At 43.8% G+C, this 21,369-nt stretch overlaps 1 protein-coding gene and 1 long non-coding RNA gene across 4 annotated transcripts in view; one reads left to right on the forward strand and one right to left on the reverse strand.

Annotated features, from left to right (window-relative positions):
• Positions 1-424: 424 nt before the first annotated feature.
• LOC111728826 lies at positions 425-9,500 on the reverse strand. The gene is made up of 3 exons (XR_002775968.1): positions 6,786-9,500; positions 1,413-1,603; positions 425-568 (listed from the first exon to the last, which is right to left on the reverse strand). It is a non-coding gene; the product is annotated as an uncharacterized LOC111728826 (long non-coding RNA).
• Positions 6,044-21,369, forward strand: part of PLEKHA2 (pleckstrin homology domain containing A2) — a 56,263-nt gene continuing 40,937 nt past the window's right edge. Inside the window, exons 1-3 of one of the 3 annotated variants that reach the window (XM_011372574.2) lie at positions 6,044-6,314; positions 6,635-6,729; positions 16,561-16,724. In XM_011372574.2, the coding sequence (XP_011370876.1) occupies positions 16,584-16,724 (141 nt within the window). In that variant the 5' untranslated portion in view covers positions 6,044-6,314; positions 6,635-6,729; positions 16,561-16,583. The remainder of the gene's footprint in view (positions 6,315-6,634; positions 6,730-16,560; positions 16,725-21,369) is intronic. The other 2 variants (XM_011372567.2, XM_011372578.2) reach the window with 2 other exon arrangements.

The following is a 21,369-nucleotide window of genomic DNA, read 5'->3' on the forward strand; positions in this document are numbered from 1 at the left end:
AGTTAACTATACTACTAAAACATGGTCATGGATTCAAAGCTAAGGTATCTATTCATTCTCTCTCTGATTCCACAGGCCCAGCTTTTCCCAAATAACCACAGGGCATCACTGGGGATGCTGGAATCCTATCAGTGCACTGTACTTATTCAAAATGATGGAAAAACAGTGCCATCAGCATGAATCAATAGGGATGGTGCATTTAGCCAGCAGACTGTTATTTCTGGAGACAGGCTGTGCACTCAGTTTTGAGGTTTATATTAGTATCAGATTTAGCAGGATAGTAGTGTTTTCCAAACTTTGTTGCTAGAAAATAATTTTGGCATGTTTATATAATATATGTATATATGTATGTGTGTGTATGTGTATCAAAAATACTATAAAAAGAATAAAAAATAAAAAATAACAATACTACAGAATGGCTGGCTTAAATGACAAATTTATTTTGTCACAGTTCTGGATGCTGGAAGTCTAAGATCAGGTTGCCAACATGGTTGGATTGCGGTGAGAGTGCTCTTCTTGCAGATGTCTGCCTCCTTGCTGTATAGTTCACATAGCCTTTCCTCCGTTACTGTGGAGAGAGATCTTCTCCTCTCATAAGGCCACCAATCCTATTAGATTAGAACCCCACCCTTATGATCTCATTTAACCTTAATTACCTCCTAAAAGCTCTATCTTCAAATGCAGTCTCATTGCCAGTTAGGTCTGTAGCATGATTTTGGAAGGGAGGGGCATAATTCATTGTGTGTGTGTGTGTGTGTGTGTGTGTGTGTGTGCGCGCGCGCGCGCGTGTGCGCACGTGCGCACGTGCGCACGCACACACATACACACAATTTATATTTTACAAGTTTTGTATATAAACTTCCAGGTGTTCCACCAAATTTTTATCTTTTTTGATTTTACTTTATTGCTGTTCTGTACTTCTGTTTTCCTTGCCCTATAAACAAAATTGCTAAAGTTTCTTTCACTCTCCATATTTTTTATTCTTAAGACTCTGAGAATTTGAGTTAAGAGAGAACCCTGAGTGTTAAACAGAGATCACTGAACCAAGATTCAGAACTCATGGATTCAACTCATGACTAGCTACGTGATTCTGAGATTGTATCTCTCTCCTTTAAACCTAAATTGTTTCATGTGTAAAAAGAGTTTAAGAATCTATAATCCATAAGGAAAAAAAAAGGATCTATAATCCTGTGAAAGCAGGAAGAATAGTTAATAATTTATCACATAATGTTAGCTCTCTGTAAGTAAAATGTCAAATGAAATTCAAAGATTTTACTGCAAGGGTATGATATGATACTGATTCTTTAAATTTAACAGACATTCACTGTACTTACCATGTGCCCTAAAAACATTAACTTACTCAATCTCAACAACAATGGTATGAGGTAGGTTACCTGTTATCACCACCTTACCTGTTTTATAGAAACAGAGAGAGAAGTAAAGTAACGTGTCCACAGCTATACAAATAATTAGTGATAGAGTTAGGAGTCAAATCCTGGCAACTTGGCGCTAGAGTCCAGTTTCTATGCAGTCACTACGAAACTGCTTAATCACTTCTAAACGTGTCACTTCCTTGCTCAAAACCTTCATTGGCTCTTGATGCCTAAAATAATAAGTACAATTCATTAGCTTAGCAACCAAGAAACATCAGCTACCTGTTTCCTTGTTTTGTTCCCCGTTAAAATCCATGGAGAACATGCTTAACTGGACCAGTCACACTTACTTGAATGGATTCCTGCCTCTCTGCTTTGCTTTTGACAATCCACCTATTCTCACCCGCTTCTCGACCTCCTATATCTTACCATTCCTTTAAGGTCCTTCCAAAGTGCCATCCCCTTCATACATTTTCTTCTGCACCTTTCAACCCCAGCTTGTTGTGATTTCCCATGGAATTTTATCTTTTCTCTTCTCTCTGCATGTATCATGGCTTTTATGATAGTTATTTCTGTATATGTTATATTCCCTCCTTATTAAATGATGGCCTCAAGGGAGGGCTGCAATATGCTTTCTCATAGAGCTTTTATATTTTTTATTAAAAATTTAAATCATTATTGTTCTTTTCTCATAACTAAATGTATGCATATTTATTGCAAAAAAATTAAATGTTACAGAAATACATCTCTTAGAAAGTGAGATCCCCTGTTATAGCCTTCCCTTCTCTGCCCTAAGGGAGTTAATAGTTTGGAATGTAGTCTTCTAGACTTTTTTCATGTAATAAAAACATATAATTTTTATTTATGGAAATGGGAGTATACTATACGGACTGCTCTGTACCTTTTTCTATTTAAAATATTTAGTATTTTTCATATAGAGATATGTCCCCTTCTTTTTTAACAGCTACATAGTATAAGACTATATGGATATACCAATATATATCTGTTCAAGCCTTTGTTGATGAGCAGGAGTACGATTTCCTATTTTCGCCATTATGAACAATGCTGTAGTGAGTGTGTACGTATTTCATATATATATATATATATATATATATATATATATATATATATATATATATATATATATATATATATATATATATATATATATATATATATACTTCATGTACACACATATACTCCATATGCATCTCCAGATGACTTTGTGTAGGGCATATACTTGTACATAAAATTGCTAGGTCAAATGGAATGGAGATTCTAAATGATGATAATTATCAAAAATGTGGAGGAGAGTTTTGGTTTATGTCTTTCTGTATCTTTAATAAATTCCATGGGTAAGAGGGCAGACTGCAGAGGTTTGTATCTAGGCTTGGTCTCTGTGTCTTAGTCACTTCATCTACAAAATGGGTCAATAAGAGCACTTTGCTTCTAATGTTGTAAGACTTGAAAGAAATAATACATATAAAGCAATTAGCATTAAGTATCTAGAAAATAAGTAAATGTAAGATATATGGAAGGAAACATGGTAACAGGTTTCGATAATTATTTGTTGAATGAATAGGATTGATTAGAAAATAGCAGTTTGAGGAATCTTTCTGGAAATGGACAGTACTTTGCCATTGAAATCAGTAGTAACTATTTATAAAATGACCAGCTAGCATTAGAGGTGCAATGTGTGGCCTTGGACCAATTTATCTCTGTACAAAATTAACTGGCCTGAACCAGGATCAACCAATGACCTTGGACTCTCCATTCCCACACTTTTTCCAACAGAACTAACTGGCTGCAGCTGCAGCCTGGTACCTTATACAATGGGTATCTCTAAGGACAGAGAATGATGCAGTTCCCTGGAGGGCACCCTGGCTCTCCACTGAAGGTTATTAGGTTATCCAGTCACCCAGCCATTGACATTAAAAATTAATAGAATGTGCATAAATAAACGGCTAGAGTAAAAGGCTTCCTGTTTAGATTCTTAGATTCTGGGCCCGACGTTTCCATCTTCATGGAAGAGTTTCTATATCAATATTAGAAGATTCTGGGAGTAGTCAACCCTGAGTTCTAGAACCAATTCTGCCACTAACTAGCTGCAAAACCTTGAACAAATTGTTGAACCTCATCTTGCTCTAATGCAACGAGGGGACTGAAATAGCTGATGTGAAAGGCACTTTTTGACAGTCCTTTCCCTACAGGCAGTCATATTTTCAGACATCAAGGCTGTTTATTGTACTAAAAAAAACTCTAATGCATAAAATCAGGCAATGGAATACTTTTAAAATGTGTCAGTCATGAGTCGGCAAAAGGACTCTACAGCAGGGCGCAGCATCACTTGACACCTACTCTGTGGTGCCCACTACAGGAAAAGGTAGCAGGAGGTCCTCTAAGGAAGCACCCGGAAATCCAAGGGTAAGGAAGTGGAATCAGGGCAGAAATTGCAGTTTAACTGGGGCCAGATCCTGGCCAGGAGCAAATGTGGCAGAAAATGGGGCTTCTAGTGAAGTATGAGAATTGCCTAAAGTACACTGATGACCCTCCCCCTAGCCCAACATGTTCTTGCCCTCCACGACTGGCATCAAATTGTACCCATCTTCTCAGGCCCATCTCAAAGCCCACCTCCCTCTTGAGAATCCACCTCTACCCCACACAGAGACATATTGCTCCTCTAAAGGCTGACAGTACTCACTCTCTGTGCCATTCATTCTCATGGCACTTCCAGAAGGAATATAAGGCTGCCTCGACTTTCCGAACCCTTAACGAGACCCAAACCCTTCAGCTCCTCTTTGCCTCCCAGGCATCCAATACGGTAGTGCTCAGGAAATATTTGTGGCTCTGTGATTGAGTGACTCAGGCAGGCCCAACAGGGAGTAGAGTATTATGGTTTTAATATGAACCATACCATGAAATCTGAGACCTTGACATCACTATTCCCACTGGAAACCATCAGTTCCAATAGGATTTGCTTGGAGTTGAGTGGAATTTTGTTTTTCATGCTGAAAACCATAATCTAATTTTTAAATTAAAAAACATTTACGTAGCACCTACTTCATTTTTGACAGTAATCTAAACACTACAAACGTTAACTCACTTACTCTTCATGATGTAGATGTAGAAACTGAGGCACAGAAAGGTTAAGTCACTTGCCCAGGGACCAAAACTAGTAAGTGGCAGAGGTGGGATTCATATCCCGGCCATCTGTTCAGAGAACATGCTCTTCAAAATGCTATGCTGCCTGAAATTTATGAGTGGTAAAAATCTTCATGAGCAAAAAAAAAAAAAAAAAAAAAATTGACGTTGATGTATTTATTTCAAAGGAAATGTTTTTTTTTTTTCTTTCTTGTGTCCCCTTTCCTTCCTCATTCAAAGCAAAATGTTCAAAAGCAAACAGCCTTTTTTCACACCTGAGGGAGCAGGGTGGCTCATTTTTGCTTTGGCAATCAAAATGGAAGAGGAAACGTGTGTGGTTTCATCACTGGTGCTTTCGGGGTGTGTGCTGCGTGTTGTCCTGCCTCCCCTCCTGGCTCATCTGGCTCGGACTCCTACCCGCAGGCTTGTTGCCTCAGGTCCTGGAGACTTTCCCCAACAACAGTGGGATGAAGACTCGCTTTTCTGTCTGCCTTTCCCCAACAATAGTGGGATGAAGACTCGCTTTTCTGTCACTCCGGAATATCCGGTCCCTATTTTAGATCCCCAAGGATCTTCTTTTACCCCCCTCTCCCTCAAAGTCTGGTAGGACTCAGACCTTAATAACTACATTTGCATCAGAATCCCCAGAAAATGCATTTCACAGATCCTCCATTTCAGGGCGAATCCACTAACTTTCTATGTTTTGGATGTTGATTGCCTGTCTTTATGTATATTTAAACGTCTATCTCCTCACGTGGGAGGCCAGCTTCAGAACCTGACAGACCTGCCATTGACTGACTGTGGAACCCAGGGCACATTTCTTCACCTCTCTGAGTCTCGGTTTCCTCATCGTGAACGGGATGGATACCCATAGGGCTGCTCTGTGGATCAAATGAGATAACGCAGAGGCTGCACCGGCACACAGTAGTTCTCTTAGGTTCTCTTTGGGAATATTTACTTAATGCATGCTTGTCTGTTTCCCATTTATTTTCTAGAATAGCCTCCCGCTCTGAGGGCAGGAAGGGCCATACTCCTTGCGCCATACTCTGAAAATGTCCCGTATCCCCTTTAGAACATCCTGCCCCACAAGGCTCCTCGAGCACATTCATGACAACCCTGGAGATTCTGCGCTTCTTCTTTTGACCCTAATCCTATACCTAATTCCGCAGCTCCAGAAAGGCAAATGCTCAGGAGCCAAGAGAGGCCCTGCTGAAGTCGCTAGGTGAGGCTTAGGGAAGAAGAAATGGGGATAAAGCTGGAGCCCATGCTCTGGCTCGCCTCTCTCCTTCGAGGATGCCTTCGGCCCCCGGCTCTTTTCCCGCTGCGGACACCTGCTGCCCGGGGCTCGGCGTCCGAGGCACGGCCTCCCCGCGCTTCCCGGGTGCCACCTGCGCCGCGGCAGACGCCCGAGAGATGGTTGGGGGCCGCCTCCCCGGCGCCCGCCCCGCCTCCTCAGCGCAGCCCGCCGCGCCCGGCCGCGCCCCCCGCGCCCCCTCCCACCCCGCTGCGCCCCGGCACCCCTCTCCTCCCCCAGCGGGCTCGGCGGAGCATTGTACTCACATCCGGGGCTGGGTTCTGCTTTAATGTGAAACGTAATTAACCCGGAAAAAAGAGCCGAGAGACAAGAGAGAAGGAGGGGGCGGGGTGGGGGGAGAAGAGCGAGAGGAGCGAGAGGCACCGAGAGTTTGGCCGCGAGATAAAGAAATCCCCCGAGAGCGCCGGCCCCGCGGGCCGGAGGGGCGCGTGCTACCCCGATGTAACCCCCGCACCCTGCCCGAGCCCCGGCCTCTGCACGGCGGGGTAAGTTGCGTGCCCTCGCGGGCCCGGGAGCAGAGAGGTGCAGAGGGGCGCGCGGGGGCAGGCGCTGGCTGGGGAACTCGGGGGCGCGCAGGCGGGGCTGAGTGCGCCTGCCCTGCCGGCCACGGCCGCAGTGGGGGTCGCCGAAGCCCCTGGCTCCCTCCTCTAGCTGGGGGAAAGCCCGGAGGGCAGCCCCTCCTCCACACCGCTGGAGCGTCCGGGGTGGCCAAGGTCGCCACCGCCAGGGGTCGGGCTGCGGGGGTGGGGCCGCAGAGAGGGTGGGGGCGGGTGTTCTGCTGAGCTGCATTTTCTCACGTTTGCAGCGGCGAAACTTCTCTGCGGGTTCTGGCGCTTGGGGCAGTGGCCCCGCAACGACTGCCCGGGCTGCGGGTAGGGCAGGAGAGCAGAGAACGTCCAGGCAAGTCTCTTGGGCACGGATTGGGCCGTGGAGACTCAACTCTTTTCCCCGATTACCTTATTGCAGGACAGGCCTAGTATGCTTCCGTAGGGAGATCTCTCCTTTGGGTCAACCTGGGCCCTCAGGCTTCTGGAACTCTAGGCTACGTGGGGGTGACTTGAAGGAAAACTTCTAAAATGCAGGTTCGGTGCCAGATTGGGAATGCACCTCGAGGGGAGCTGTAGGTCTCTCTCACCAACTTCTTCCTCACCTTACTCGCTTCCCTTTTCTATTCCAGTTCTCTCCAGTTCTGAAGACTGTTATTTCATCAAATTAAAAAAAAAAAAAAAAAAAAAGAGGAAAGGGGAAAAAAGAGGCCTTGTAAGGAAGGAAAATTGTCCAGGCATGTCCTCCACTTCAGCCTTACACATCTCCTTCCTTAGGCTAGCCCAGCCCCCAAGCCTTTCTGCTTAGGATTTCCTTCCTTCTTGATGAGTGTGGGTTCAAGCTGTGTCTTCCCCTTCTAATTCCTCCCACCCCTCCTTTCTTTAGGACTGCAAATGGGTTTTTTTCATAGGAGAGTTAGAAGAGGGAAGGGGAAAGCATTCTAAGAGGACCGCCAGCTGTGGCTGTTGGAGGCATCTCAGCCTGCTGAGTGGTGGTTGCACTTGGGCTGAAGTTCCAAAATTGTGCTCATGTTGTTCTTAATATATCTAAATTAATCCCCTGTTTCCTTCTTTCTGGAACTTCATCATTTTTCTTTGTTTGGTGGCAGAGCCTTCAGAAACAGTAAAGCCGAAGATCTTGAAAGAATAGAAACGTTTGTTTTCTATTTTATTTGCATTCAGTTGGCATATATTGGTTGTAAGGACATGAAGGGCAGTGAACAAAATGCAGCCTCTGTCTTTAGGGAGCTTCCAGTCTTTAGATTCCTAGAACACAAAGTCGATTACTCAAATAAAGATCGGTATGCTTTGAGTAACCAGAAGAGGCTTTTAAAAAGCATTATTATCATTTCAGATATTAGCTTTCTCCATGTGTGCCACTTGAAGGCAGATGACTTTTGTCATAGTGAAAGTATAGCTTGTAGTCTAGACTCTGTGGCTAGCCCAATGTATGATATCTACTAGGTGATGAGTAAATGTTTGTTGAGTGAATGAATGACTGCAAGCATATGAATTGTTTGCACCTGTGCAAATGGAAGGGCAAAGAGCATTGTGGCAGTGCTTCCAGTCTGTAGAAATTCAGTCTACCAAGCTGGTTCATGATGATTTATTCTGCATGTTCCTTTAGACCTAAGTCACATGCCTTATTTGTAAGCCCCACTTTTTACAAAGTGTGGCACTCCTTATGGAGTTCTAGCTAGCTGATGATGGGAGCCTTGCTCACTTCACAGATGGGTAATCACCTAGGTATTGACTTGGAAACCACCTGTTCTTTGGTGGAGAGTTTGTAAAACGTTCTTTTCCCCTGTCGGTGCTTTCTTCTCCTGTATAAGGAAGTAGGGTCTGCGAATTGCATCATGTCATCATAGGGAGCTGAACTGTGTTATATTACCTTGATATTTTACCGAAGTTAAAATAAATCCTGAAGACATGCAGGTTTTGGTTGGTGCCTGCCAATGGATAGATTCTGCAAAAGTGGGAATGGAAATGCATCAGCCTTCCTCCTGCAGAGCAGCCCTCTTACAGGCTTGCTGGGTGCTTGCTGAAAGTTCTGGAACACTAGGAAGACCTGAGCAACAGGAGCAAGGTCTTCATTGTGCACATCCAGCTGGGACTTCATTGATTTCCTGGCTTCTTCATGGAGCAGGTGGTTATACCCTGGTAAAAGGCTGGCATACCTCATATTATATCTTGCTATGGGCCACAGTACAGTAAGTATTCTCATTCCTTGAAACCACTAAGGTATTGTTTACTTTGTCCAATATAGTCCTAGAGCTTGGAAAAGATGACCTGGGAGCTGGAACATTGTGCTTCTGTGCCTCTTCTCTCTTCCCACCATGAGGAGTTTGGGTTGCCTTACTTTCAGTTTTCCATCTGCCTTAGCTGAATGGGACTCTGGCAATCTAATCTGTTAGGCTTTGCAAGGGAAGGAAGCAGAGCAAATATTATAGTGTGACAGCCTATGGGAAGAAGAGAATCCTAACCCTGCCCAATATAAGCCCATCATTGAGCCAGGGAATTGGACTGGGTGGGGAGATAGTGCGGCTGAGAGGTGGGAAGGATGTGGTCCCTTCCTTCCCGTTGTGAAGAGGCCTGTGCATGGTGCATTGGGACTCTTAATTGGAAGACTCCCCTTTGACCTTTATTCTAAATCTTGAGTTACTCTGTTCTCCCCTCCTCTGGTCCCTTCTGTTAAACTTGTCCAATCTTTTGGGCTCTATAACTTCTTTCTGAAAACTCCTTCCCTGCCCTGGCCTCCATTGATTGAGTGACTTGCAGAGGATTAAAGGCCGGATTGGGCTTTCTCACCATGGAAGTCCCAGCCCTACTAGTGCGGGAGCTCCTGACACTGCCCAGTGTGGGCAAAAGGCTTTCAGGTTTGCGCTTGTAGTGTGCCTTTCTGCCCATAGAGTCTGGCAAGCTGAGATAAAGAGAGTGGGAAGCTAGGTCTGCTTGTCCTTAATGCTCCTGGGAAACATTACAGTTAAAATGCAAAGGCTGATACTGCCCGTTCCATCAGCTTAAGACTCAAATTTGACCATTCACTTGCAAAGTGGCTCTCTGCTTTTGCGATGCTCAGAGCTGGAATCATCTGGGTTCTGTTAACTTTCAGGGTAGCCTGTCCAAAGTGGAGTCTGTGGATCTCTTGGATTTTTTTTTTAAACCTCTTAGAGAATTTTAGAGATGTAAAATATGATGGTTCTTGGAGTAGAGGCAAGAGTAAGTGAAATTTATGCCTTTCCTTGTGAGGGATCCCAGTGTCACAGCCTTTCCGTTGATATTTGCTTATTGATATTTGAGGAGTAGAGATGGCCCCTGCAGATGCCTGCTCTATATTGAGCAGCTTTGTTATAGTCATAATCATATACTACTTGTTAGATACCACCCACCCACTCAACCACCCCTTCCCCTACACACACCTTAACAACATTTGCCCAGTGCTTACTCTTTACCAGATCTCCTGTTAAGTACTTTTCACACATTATTTCATTTAATCCTCACAGCAATCTTTGAAGTAGGTACAGTGATTCTCCCCATTTTGCAAATGAGAAGATTAGAAGAGTTCAGGCGCCTGTCTGATTCTACAACCCGTGCTCTTTCACTTCACTGTACAACATCGATGGGTAACTGAAATCAGCATACCCGTTTTCATGGTCATCTTCTTGCAAGAGTTTCATCAAAAGCACTCGTACCGATTACTGTCACCTGCACATCTTCCTTGTCACTTCCGGCCCCTCCTCTTTCCCTAAATCCATGGTTGTGAGCACATGCCTTTAGACAGATACACTTAGTCCATTTACACTTTCCCCTGGCACTTCCCAAAAGGCTAATAGAGAGGAGAAATAATGATGTTTTCATTCTACTGCCCACGTTTCAGTGGCTGACATAGTTAAGTTTCAAATGAAGATTATAGCTCCTGGACTCCTATGCAACTATTACTAAGAAGTCCCAGAGTGAAACTGAATTCATCGTGCCTTCTAAGTGGAGAGACTTTGATGATTCTGTAAGGTGGAGATCTCAGTTTTTACAGATTGTGTAAACCCAGTGTGGCAGCTCACCCGCACTGGTGATTTGTCTGGAGGAGGTGATCTAAGGAGCCTTGAGCCATGGCAGGCCTTTGTTTCCTACTCGCTCCAAAGACCATATTTTCTCTGAACTTAGATGAGGCTGCTGTGAAGAAAGGTCATGAGTGTTTAAAATAGTTTGTTGTTTTTGGCGCCTTTATTGCAGTGGTATCAGTGTTCAGTTACTCCTGCCATTGCCGCAATATTTTTTCCCTTAAAAATTCCTTGAGTATCTCCATTCAAAGTTCTGGTGTCCAGTGAGGACTGGGCTGTCCTTGTCAAGGAGGAACCTTTTCTTAACCGCCCTGTTGCTGTAGATGTTTGCATCCCTCACCCTGCTCTTCCACTGGGAACATTTTTTTAGCACATTCCCTTCTGTCTCACATTATTCTCCTGCCTTAGACTATTTGGAGTTTGCTCTGATGACATTTTCAAAAAGGAATGATATTGTAACAGTAGGAAGTAGATGCTCTCATACTTCCTAAGTTATCATCTTTGGCTCATTCTCAAGGATGTGTTCTGAAATAGCTGTGCTTGTGTTTTGTTGTTCTTCTGGTTTTTATTGAACCTTTGGTATTGTTGAGGTTCTGAAATACACGCCTCTGTGCACTGCAGTTTAAACATAGGTGAGTGCTCTGTTTACATGGCCTATGCATGTTCTAGCAATAGTTGAATGCCAGCTCTTAACCTCCACTCCCTAGTTCCTGTCTGCTGTATTACAGTCCTCGCTGAGACCTCTGATGTCATTTTCCGATAAACTTTCTCCTGTAGAAATTTAGCAATTTTCTGTTGGTATCCCTTTTGCTCACCGGCTGATTCTGCTGTCTCCAGCTCCCACCCTAGGAGTGGGTAATAAGATAGGAATTGCACTACTGTGTGCACCACTACATGACAAAAAAATGCCATCCTGACTATTTTCTGGAATAAAATCTCTTAAATTCCCTGTCCTGCCAACAGAGTAATGTGAAAGAAAAATCTCTAAATTTAAAAAAACAACTGAATTAAAAATTGTTTGAATTGTCAGAGGTTATAGTGGATTGCTTCATAATGGGGCCCATACCATTTAAGGCTTTATCTCTGTTGTTGCTTTCTTTCATTTTTATATATCTCAAAAATGTCAGAATGGCCGGGCAGATGTATCTCCCTTATTTTAATCTATTCTTTCCCATATCTCCAAACTACATTGAGATCTTAAAAATCAAGACCTCCAATATAGCAAACCACAGCTTTCATGACAGTGCTATAGCTTTTCTTTTCTTTTCTTTCTTTCTTTTTTTAAATCTACTTTTCCACCTCTTCATTTATCTGTCCAGCCATTTATTTTAAAAATGTCAATCCCATCTCCTAAGTTTCAGGAAGGAAAATTTCACTGGTGGTTTTTATCAGGGCCTCCTTCTTTTTCCCAGAGTGCTGGGCTTGGTGTGGCTCAGGAGCTGTAGCAGTGGAGAAATAGAAGCATCAACTTGGGTGTGAATACTCAGCCCCAAGAATGGGGGCTCCTCTTAGGAAGACCAGGGAGTAAGGAACCAAACCCACAGGGGAAAGAATGAGCCTTTCTAAGATGATGTTGCAATAGGCAGTAGGACTCCTAACTAGAATGGAGGATGCCAAAGCTCTCTGGGTAGAGACCTGGCTCTTGGGCTGCTGTGGTGGGTGGGATATTGCTTTATTAGATTTAAGACTTTGACACACCAAAGAAGTCCCAAGAGACCTATAATTTAGGCAAGTTTTTGCTTGTTTGTGAACTCTGGAGACTTGAGAAATATATTTTCAGCTTCAAAATGTATATGCTGCGGATTGAGGTGTGTGTGGAGTTAAATAGCTTTCCCTCCTGCTAAATAAAGTAACATATTCCCTGTAGAAAATTTGGGAAATACAGCAAATATATAGAAGTAAGTAAAATTCACCAATAACCCGTAATTACTGTTAATATTTTGGTGTCTGTATGTCTTTTTCTAAATATAGAAATACAAAAATAATATTTAGGGGGTTGAGATCATATTACATCTTATCAGGATATGGAGAGTTTCTCCCTAATTCATTAAAAATGACTCGAAACATAGTTTTTAAATGATTGCATAACATTTCCTTATGCAAATGTCCTATAATCTATTTAACTCCCTAATCATTGGGATGTTCAGGGCATTTCCAACTTTTTGTTATTCTAAATTCTATTGCAGTTCCTATCTTTTTAATCTTTATTGCATCTTTGTTTATTTACTTGGATAGGATCCTAGAAGTCGAATTACTGGGTCAAAGGGTATAAACATTTTTAGCTCTCTTGTTACATAGTGCCAAATTGCTTTCCAGAAAGGTTCCTACTCTTGTCCCCGGTGTATAAAAATCTTAGGGAAACTTTTCAAGTAGATGACACTTGTTTCAAGCAGCAATCTTGTCTTTTTTTCCTCTCTACTGCCTCTGTCTTTCATCTGAGTATGTTCTATTTTCTTAGGGTCTTGGTCCCAGATACCTTTTGTATATTATGAGCCTGATAAAGATGTCAGTTGCTTCAGTTCCTAGGGGACAGTTTTATTCTTGGCTTGAATCGCTTCCAGTGATGGAAGCTGAGGCATTGAAGTGGACAGTTGAGATATTTTGGACAAAGAAGTCTCATGCTAAAGTAGGCAGCCACTGACTCTTTTTCTCGTGAGCTCTATCTGGTCTACTGGCAGATGTTGGCCAGGAATCTGAGTTTAATTGACATTTAAGTTAAATGCTGCTGATCAATGAGTAACTCTGTGCAAATTCACTTTTTTTCTTTAAAGTTTCATTTTTATACAAATTAAGTACTTAATATATTTTCATTCACAATACATACTTAGGAATTTATATAGTGAAGAAATCTCAGTCATATAAAGCTTCTCTCTTTTCCATTTTACTTTAAATTAAAATACATTATTTAGTAATTTGGATTATGTGAGGCCATGTTTTGGTTTGGTTTGGATGGTGTGTGTGTGTGTGTGTGTGTGGGTGGGTGTGAGAGAGAGAGAGAGAGAGAGAAATTAATAAATATTGCGTGCACACATCATTTTGATTTTCATTTAACAAAGTCCAGGAAGGAAGATGAAGCAGAAAACAAACATGAAAAAATATTCAACCTCACTAGGCATCATTATATATTTAAAACTAGTAACAGTTTAAAATAATGAGAACATTTAATGTGTGTAAGAATATAGCAATGGTAATAATATATTGCTAGCTTCAATGTAAACAAAATATTTTTAGAAACCAATTTTATAGTAGGTCTGAAGAATTGTAAAGGATCATAAGCTATAATCTAGTATATTATTACTTGGGATTTATGCTGTTTCCATGTAAAAGAAACAAAACTTGAAAATATAAATTTCAGCATTATTTATAATAGTGAAAAATTGGATGTAATCTGTCTAATCAGAGAAAAATGGTAGAGTAATTATAGTAAATCCAATCCAATAATGTTATGCAACTATTAAAAATAATGATTACTAAGACTGTGTAGCAGCATGGAACATGTTTATAATATAATTTAAAAATTTATAAAAGATGATTATGCAGACGGGGGCATGAAAAAGCCTGCAAAAATGAAAAGATCACTAGAGCACTCCTTTTAAAATGCCACTTTTGTTATATTGTGAGTTTTACACTAAACATGGAAAACACTAGGGAGTTTTGGCATGCTTTGGAAAGATATAGGGGTGCTGAGTGGGGTGGACGAAGGTCCCTTTGTACACAAGATGTTCTGTGCTCTTTGTTTTCCGTGTGTTGTGAAGGCGAAGAAGCTACTTGCTGGATGGTTTTATTATGGTATTAGAGCAGAGATGAAGAGGCTGGCCTGAAAGTCGGGTATCTGGTGCTCTAACCCAGTGAGAACACTTTGTACCTTGTCCCAGGAGATGAGAAAGAGTCATTGTCAGGGTATGGGGCCCAGGACACATGGTGGAGGTGGTGGGAACTCCTGAGATAAACCACTCAATGTCACCCTCTACTCAATATTTTTATACTGGGGAACTTGAGTTAAGATGAAATTTAAGATAACAAGTGATTTTAGAGTCAGTAAATAGGCAAAAACTGTATAAACGGAGGGATGATTTGAGAGTTGGAAAGGACATTTGGAAGCGTTGCCTTGCTCGGGCAGTTTTGGGGTCACAGTATGTGCGCACATCAGGTGAGTCCCCCGCCTTAAGTACCAACTACTAGCATTTCTTTTTTTCCATTCTCTGCCCAGTTGTTGGGGCTGGGCCTGGGCGGGGGCAGTGTTCATTGTAGTAGATGGGCCTCTCTGGAAAAATGAGGAGGAATCAGCAGAGACTTGGAAGATAATAGTGACAGGTTGAAGAGGAAGGGAAAGGATTGCGGGGCTGGAGCAGCAGGCTCTCTGTACCAAATCTGAGCAGCTGTTGTGAAAAGGGCTATACGTATGGGATCGTAATGAAATATCTGTCAGAGTTTTGGGGCTTAGGACCTCAGGTTTGTTTTGTGCACTGTCTTTTGGAGTATGTCTCCTGCTAATTATAACCACAATTCTGTGTGATGCTTGGTTCTCCTGCAGCCGATCCTTTCCCCCACCTCCCACATTCTTGATGAGCTCTGTGACTCAGCGGCTTCTTAGGGCATCTGAGCAGCCTTTTTTTTCCCCCCCTGGGGATAGAACCACAGTCAGGAGATGTTGTAACCATAATTCTTCTTTTTATTCTTTCCTTTTGGTACATGAGGGTCTTCTCCTTCCCATGGTCTTATGCAAATGGGAAGCCCCCTCAACAAAAATAGGCTGTTGGAGGATCGTAGAAAGAGTGTCTTCTCTAGCCTCTGACTTGAGAAAAAGACAGGCACTGATTAATCCTGTGGGCTGAAAAGGGAGCATTTGAAAGCCTGCATGACGTTGGATGCCTTGGATGCCGTCCTTACCGACTGGGTCCAGAGATAGGCTTTGTTATCCCACTGTCTGCAGTTTATTTGCTTTTTCTCTTAGAAATGTCCCAGGAGCAGCAACAGCCTTGAAACCCCTAGAAATTCTGTCTCTCTGGTTGGGCTGGCATCAGGGAAATTTGCCGAGTTTTCTTAGGGGACGAGTGAGCTCCCTTATCCTGACCAGACAGCTGCACTCTCACCAAGAGGCTGACCCAGCCTTTCTGTGGGGGACTCCTGTTTTCCCCCTTTTTCCTGGGAGGAAGCTGCATCCCCAACCAACAGCGGGCCTCTTGCCTTCCCATCTGTGACCTAGTGTCTGTGAGAAGACAAAATTTCTCCCCTGGCGTTTGTTCCTAACTCCTGGCTAATATCTACCTTTTTCCCTTTCCTGTACTCACACTTGCTCCTTTGTGAAACTGAAGCTGGGATGGAAGCTTAGTTCAGGAAGGCACTGAGAAGTAAGGGATCTGGCTGCAGGTATCTGACTGATATGAGGCTATTTTGTGCAGGATGTTCATTCTTTCAATTACAGGTGGCCTCTGGGTAACAGCAAAATGAACTAAGTGAAGCTGGGGCTGAGGGATGTGCCCTGCCACGAGGTTCCAGGAGCCTCTCAGATTGGTTCCTTGGTCCTTTCATGGATCTAGAGGGGCTGTTCTTTATGACTGAATTCTGAGATAGTTTCTTTATGTATAAAATTAGGTTATGACCTACTTTCCAAGGCTATTGTGAAGAGTAATAATAATATCTAGTGTTTATGAAGTGCTTAATGTGTGCCAAGCACTTAAATCTCACCAAAATCTTATTAGGCGCAGGTACTGTTATTACACCCATTTTATAGGTGGAGAAACTGAGTTGCAGGAAGATTAAATAGTTTGCGGTCATGAAATTAGAAGCCAGAACAGGAATTGGAACCCAGGCCCCTGACGGACCCAAAGCCTAGGCTGATATCTTTTATGTATGTAAAGTCGCCCAATGCTCTGCTTGGCACATAAAGAGCCTCAGGAAAGTTAGGTGACACGTGTTAATGGGTTTCCATGACTGCTTATGGAACGAGATCAATAGAGATTTCCAGAGTTTGGTTGGGGTGGAACATTTGGTGCCCTGGGGAAGGAAGCCGGTGAAAGTGCTACCCCAACTTCTCGCAGAGGTGAGTCGAGCCAGAGTGAGGTTCCTGCAGGTCCTGAGGCAGGGTCCTTCTTCTGACTGGCACCTCCCTCCCTCCTGCCATGCAGGGTGATGTGAGCAGAGCCCAGGAATGCCTTATGTGGATCGGCAGAACCGAATCTGTGGGTTTCTGGACATCGAGGAGAATGAGAACAGTGGCAAGTTTCTGCGGAGGTACTTTATTCTGGACACCCAGGCCAACTGCCTTCTCTGGTACATGGACAACCCCCAGGTGAGAGGCTGTGGGGGAAGGTGGTAGGGTGGCTGGCTGCCTGTCACTGCCTGGGAGGAATGCACTTGGAATTAGCCTCAAGGGCTTCATCTCTCGTGGGCAGCACCAACCTGCTGGTCAGTAAGGAGAAGAACCTTTCCATACACACTCACGCATGCACACATGCACATTTGCACATACGCATGCATGTGCACAGAATATCATCTCAGATTTTAGCTTGAGAGAGCAGCTTTGCTCTCCTGATCCAGGGGATCTGGTGTCTTTTCTCACACTTAGGAATTTAACACTTGGAAAAGTTAGGCAGAGGCCAGCCAGGCTGGATCCAGGCTCCAAGGCATGGCTTACTTCCTCTCACCTTTCTTATTAGGGCTGTGGCCTTGTGGCCACTCCTGCTCTTCTAGTCTGGGGCCCCTCCCCAGCAGAGAATGTGACCTGGTTCCTTGAGCTGGACAAATGTTGGACTTCTGTGGTTTCCTGCATCAAGTCAGGAGTCAGAATACTGAGTTAGAGGTGACCTTGGAAGTCACCTAGTTTTGTTTCCCTGTACTACAGATAAAAAAAAGCTGAGTCTCGGATACTGAAATCGTCAGGGGCTTCCTAAGTTTTATTGGAAGTCCCTAGAGTCATCCTTGGTCTGGAAAAAAAGTTGCTCTACCTTTGATTTGGGATCTCAGGTCCATTTTCTGGTGATATGAGTATTGTTGGCTCTTTCCTTTTTACTGCCCTGCAGTTTGGTTGAATGAGGCCCCCAAGATGTGTGGTCCTTGCACTGGCAAGATCATGGGTCATGACTATGTTGGGGTAGGGAGGGGTATGGAGCTGAGGTCTGGCTCTGGTTCAGAGGCATGGGAAGAGGAAAGTCTTAAGAGTTGGGGGATAGATTTGGACTTTAAGATGTGAAGTGGAAAAAGAGTCCTGTGAGTCTCTAAGTCATTATGCAGGGACTAACTCTCTAGAGGCCTTTGCCATTTGCCCTCCAGATTTGATGGCTGAGAGAAAAACACTATAGATACAGAAAATATACTGAGGTCAGTTGCCGCCAATTGCCTTCTCCAGGAAAGTCTTAACCCTAAATAGAACTGTGCCCTTTGTTTCAGCCCACATCCCTGATAAACCTTCTGCTGTTCACTTTCATTTAAAGTGCTGAGCATGCAGAATAATACCCACACACAGACACTAACATCCTTGCTTTAGCCTGGAATGCTTGCCTCTTATAATGTTTTGGTTTGGGGTTTGACTTGGGCCCTGTTGTATCATTTTTCCTGCCTTTGCTCTGCACAGGTGCCCACAGCTAGGTCAATAGATTCACTGTTGGAGGAACTTGAAATCAATCCTTTGTGGCCAGTAGACTTGGCTTCTGGCATGCCAGGGATGAGCCCTGGTGAATTATGGTCTCTGAGTCTTATCATTCCCTTTCTCTTTTTCTTTGTCTACCTTCTCCCACTCACCTGCCATATTAGTTCAGGTAATTTGAATGCATTTTTGTCTTGATTTATCTGCTTAGTGCTATACTTTCTACTAGGACTGCTCTTAACTCATATTCACTTGCTTGGGGAATCCTGCATAGCTGTTGCCAGCTACCTCCCCTGAGAACTGACCTTCCTTCAGACTCTGGGCCACAGGCTTCTATCAGTGACATGTCACCCAGGACCACAGTGTCACCATCTGTGCTCTTTTGAATGTTGCCCGTTGTCAGGATTTCCCTTGTTCTGTCCTGCCTTTTGATTTGACTGTCCCTTGGTTCTAGGACCTGCACTAGCCTTGGATGCTGAGCGTCAGGCTGCCTTCCTGGGATCAGCACCTGCAGCAGGTCCCACCCTGCCCAGGGCAGCCTCCTGTGCTTCTCTGTCAACTGAGCTCTCAGGCTGCTCTTGGTGCTAGAGCCTTCTTTGAGTTTGAGTTACCAAATAAAATTTGTGGCCCCTGTCGGAGATTCTTTACATTTTCTCTGGAAGCAGAAATTTCAGCTGGCTTGGCACATGCCTCAAAAAGGAGAGTCTTGCTGTGACATACCAATATTTCAGAACGTTTTACTTCTTTAGTTGTTGGCTTAGCTCTTTGTTGTATTAATGGCCAAACAACCATTCTAGACTTGAAAGCGGATATTTTTGTAAGTTGTAAAATAATAGTAGTGAACATTTGTTACCGTGTGCCAAGCACTGTTCTAAAGAGTTCATTGGGTTTTCATTTCATTCTGACAACAGTCTAATTGGTAGGTATTATTGTCCTGATTCTAAAGGTGAGGCAGATGAGGCAGAGAGGGGAGGAAATTCACTCATGGTTACATAATAAGAAAGTGGCAGAGCCAGGATTCTAACCGTGGCAGTCTGACTCCAGTTCTTCTGCTATTATTGCTGATAATGAGACAGTCATCTTAGTATTGCTTGGGAGTAAGGAAAGCTTTCAAAGGTAGTTTCTGATTAAGAAATAGAAGCCAGAGGACTCTTAGTGCTGGGAGCTTCTAGATGGCAGAGGCCTCATCTGGTTTAGCTTTTGATCCACGGTGTCAAGCATTTGATAAATGTATGCTCATTGAATGAATGGAAAACTGAAGAGAGCCAAGAAAAGAGGCTGTAGGAAAGGAAGCCTTTATGAAATGCAGAGTCCCCGACACTGCTCTTCTGGGGTTGGGGACATGGCCTAAACCAAATGCAAGTTCTGTAGAGTGGGACAAAGCAGTGTGCTGGGAGTCAGGAGAGAAAGTGAATTGAGGTGATCTCCAAGAGCAAACTGGAGGATTTTGATCTGTCCCTATGGAGAGAGACACTGGGGACTCTGATCTGCCACTGAAAATCCTATATTTATAGGGAAAAGGAGACATCTGATACGATATCTGTTATTAATAGACATTAACAAGCAGGAGGTTTTCTGATCCCAGGTATCTGACCTTTGCCTGTTTAAGCCACTTGGTGGTTGGTGTTTATGGAGCCTGTTTTCACTACCACTGGTATTACTGTTATTACTAACTGCAGGTATACTTACTGGGTGGTTGCCTTATACCAGCCATTGTAAGAAATGCTTTCCATATATCATCTCAGTAAGTCCTCTCAGTAATCCTGGGACTCAAGGACTATTAATCTCATAGGACTATGCAGAGTGCAGAGAAGTTCATCGCCTTTGCTCAAGATTGCACAGGTGGTAATAAGTGCAGAGCTGGAGTCGGAGCCAGGTCTGTCTGACTTGAGTGTCTGCACTCTTCACCCTTGTCTGCTTCCTTCTTCTTGCTGATGTTTGTGCTTAGTCCTGGGCAAGGTCTGAGCACAAATGTGGAAGGTGAACTCAGTGAGCGAGGTCTTTGCCACTAGGAAGTTTCAGGTTCATTTGGGGAGATGAAAACAACAGAGGCAAAACTACAGTGCTAAAAATCCGAGTCCACCTTTGTAACAGGTTAGCGATCATTAAGTTGAACTGCCCAAATGCCAATGTTTTGGTTGAAGAAGAAGGGGTTGCAGTGTTCCCTGTCGTTGCCCATCTGTGGAAGAGTAGGGTCTGGAGGTGGAGTCTTAGATGGAAAATTCTCAGGCCTGGGAGATAAGAGATGAACGATCAGATCCTGGCTCTGCCACTAAGTTGTTTTGTACATAAGCAGGTCATTTCTCCTCTCTTGGCCATAGGCACTCTAGGTGGTCCTTAAAATGGCTTTTGGCCCTCCATTTCCCAAAGGGCTGAGAACAGAGCGAGATTCTGGAGTTCGGCAATGCTATTTAACACACACTTACTAAACATGCGTTGTGTTCCAAACATCAGTCTAGATGTTGAGGCTTCAACACTGAACAAGACAAAAAGTCTTCACTTTCATGGAGCTTACACTATAGGTGGAGAAAGAAGTGATTACATAAAAGTGTGGCAGGAAGAGCTGCAGGACACCCCTTCCTGGAGGGGATGGCACTAGATCCAGATCTAGAAGGAGGGGTGAGATTATTACTACAGGTGATTCGCATCTGTAGAGCACTTTACAGGTTTTGAAGTGTTTTCACTTACAATGTCTCATTTGGTTGTTGTGCAGCCTGGAGGAAGGGGAAGAGGAGGGCATTCTCCGTGAGGGAAACAGCAGTCATTAAGGGCCAAAGGCAGCACCAAGGAGGGAGGGCGAGCTTGCCTGTTTAAAGGGTGTTTAAGGTCAGGTTCCCCAGAAGACCTGGGGATGAGGATTTGCGGCAAGTACTTTATTAAAGAAATGTTTCTCTGAGTCTGTCAAGAGTTCTGGGAAGCTGGCTGGGGAGAGATCAGGGTAAGTCTGCAGAGGGAGGCCTTGGCCAGATGCTGTGGGGGACTCACAGTGAGTGAGGCCTAAGGGTGGTCCCAGGGGAGCTGGACTTCCCTATGCCCCGATGGACAGTCACTGGTTTTGGCTTTACACGTGTGGGCAAAATGGCCCCAGGAGCCTGAAGGCAGCCTTCTGAAGCAGAGCTGCAGGTGATGGTCATTGTGAGCACAGCAAAGTGGCAAACAGATGGGAGACCAGAGACAGTGTCTTCTCACGGGACATATAATGGGTGCATGTTAGGGAGCAGCCTGCTGGGACCAGGTATACAGCCTTGAATGCCTGACAGAATTTAGAATCGATGTGATAAAGTAAGGAATCAAGGGTTTTTAATACAGGCACTGGTGACACCAAGCTGATCTAGAATGAAACCCATTAGCT

Source organism: Pteropus vampyrus, unplaced genomic scaffold (genome assembly GCF_000151845.1).
Source record: "Pteropus vampyrus isolate Shadow unplaced genomic scaffold, Pvam_2.0 Scaffold8, whole genome shotgun sequence".
NCBI classification, from domain to species: domain Eukaryota; kingdom Metazoa; phylum Chordata; class Mammalia; order Chiroptera; family Pteropodidae; genus Pteropus; species Pteropus vampyrus.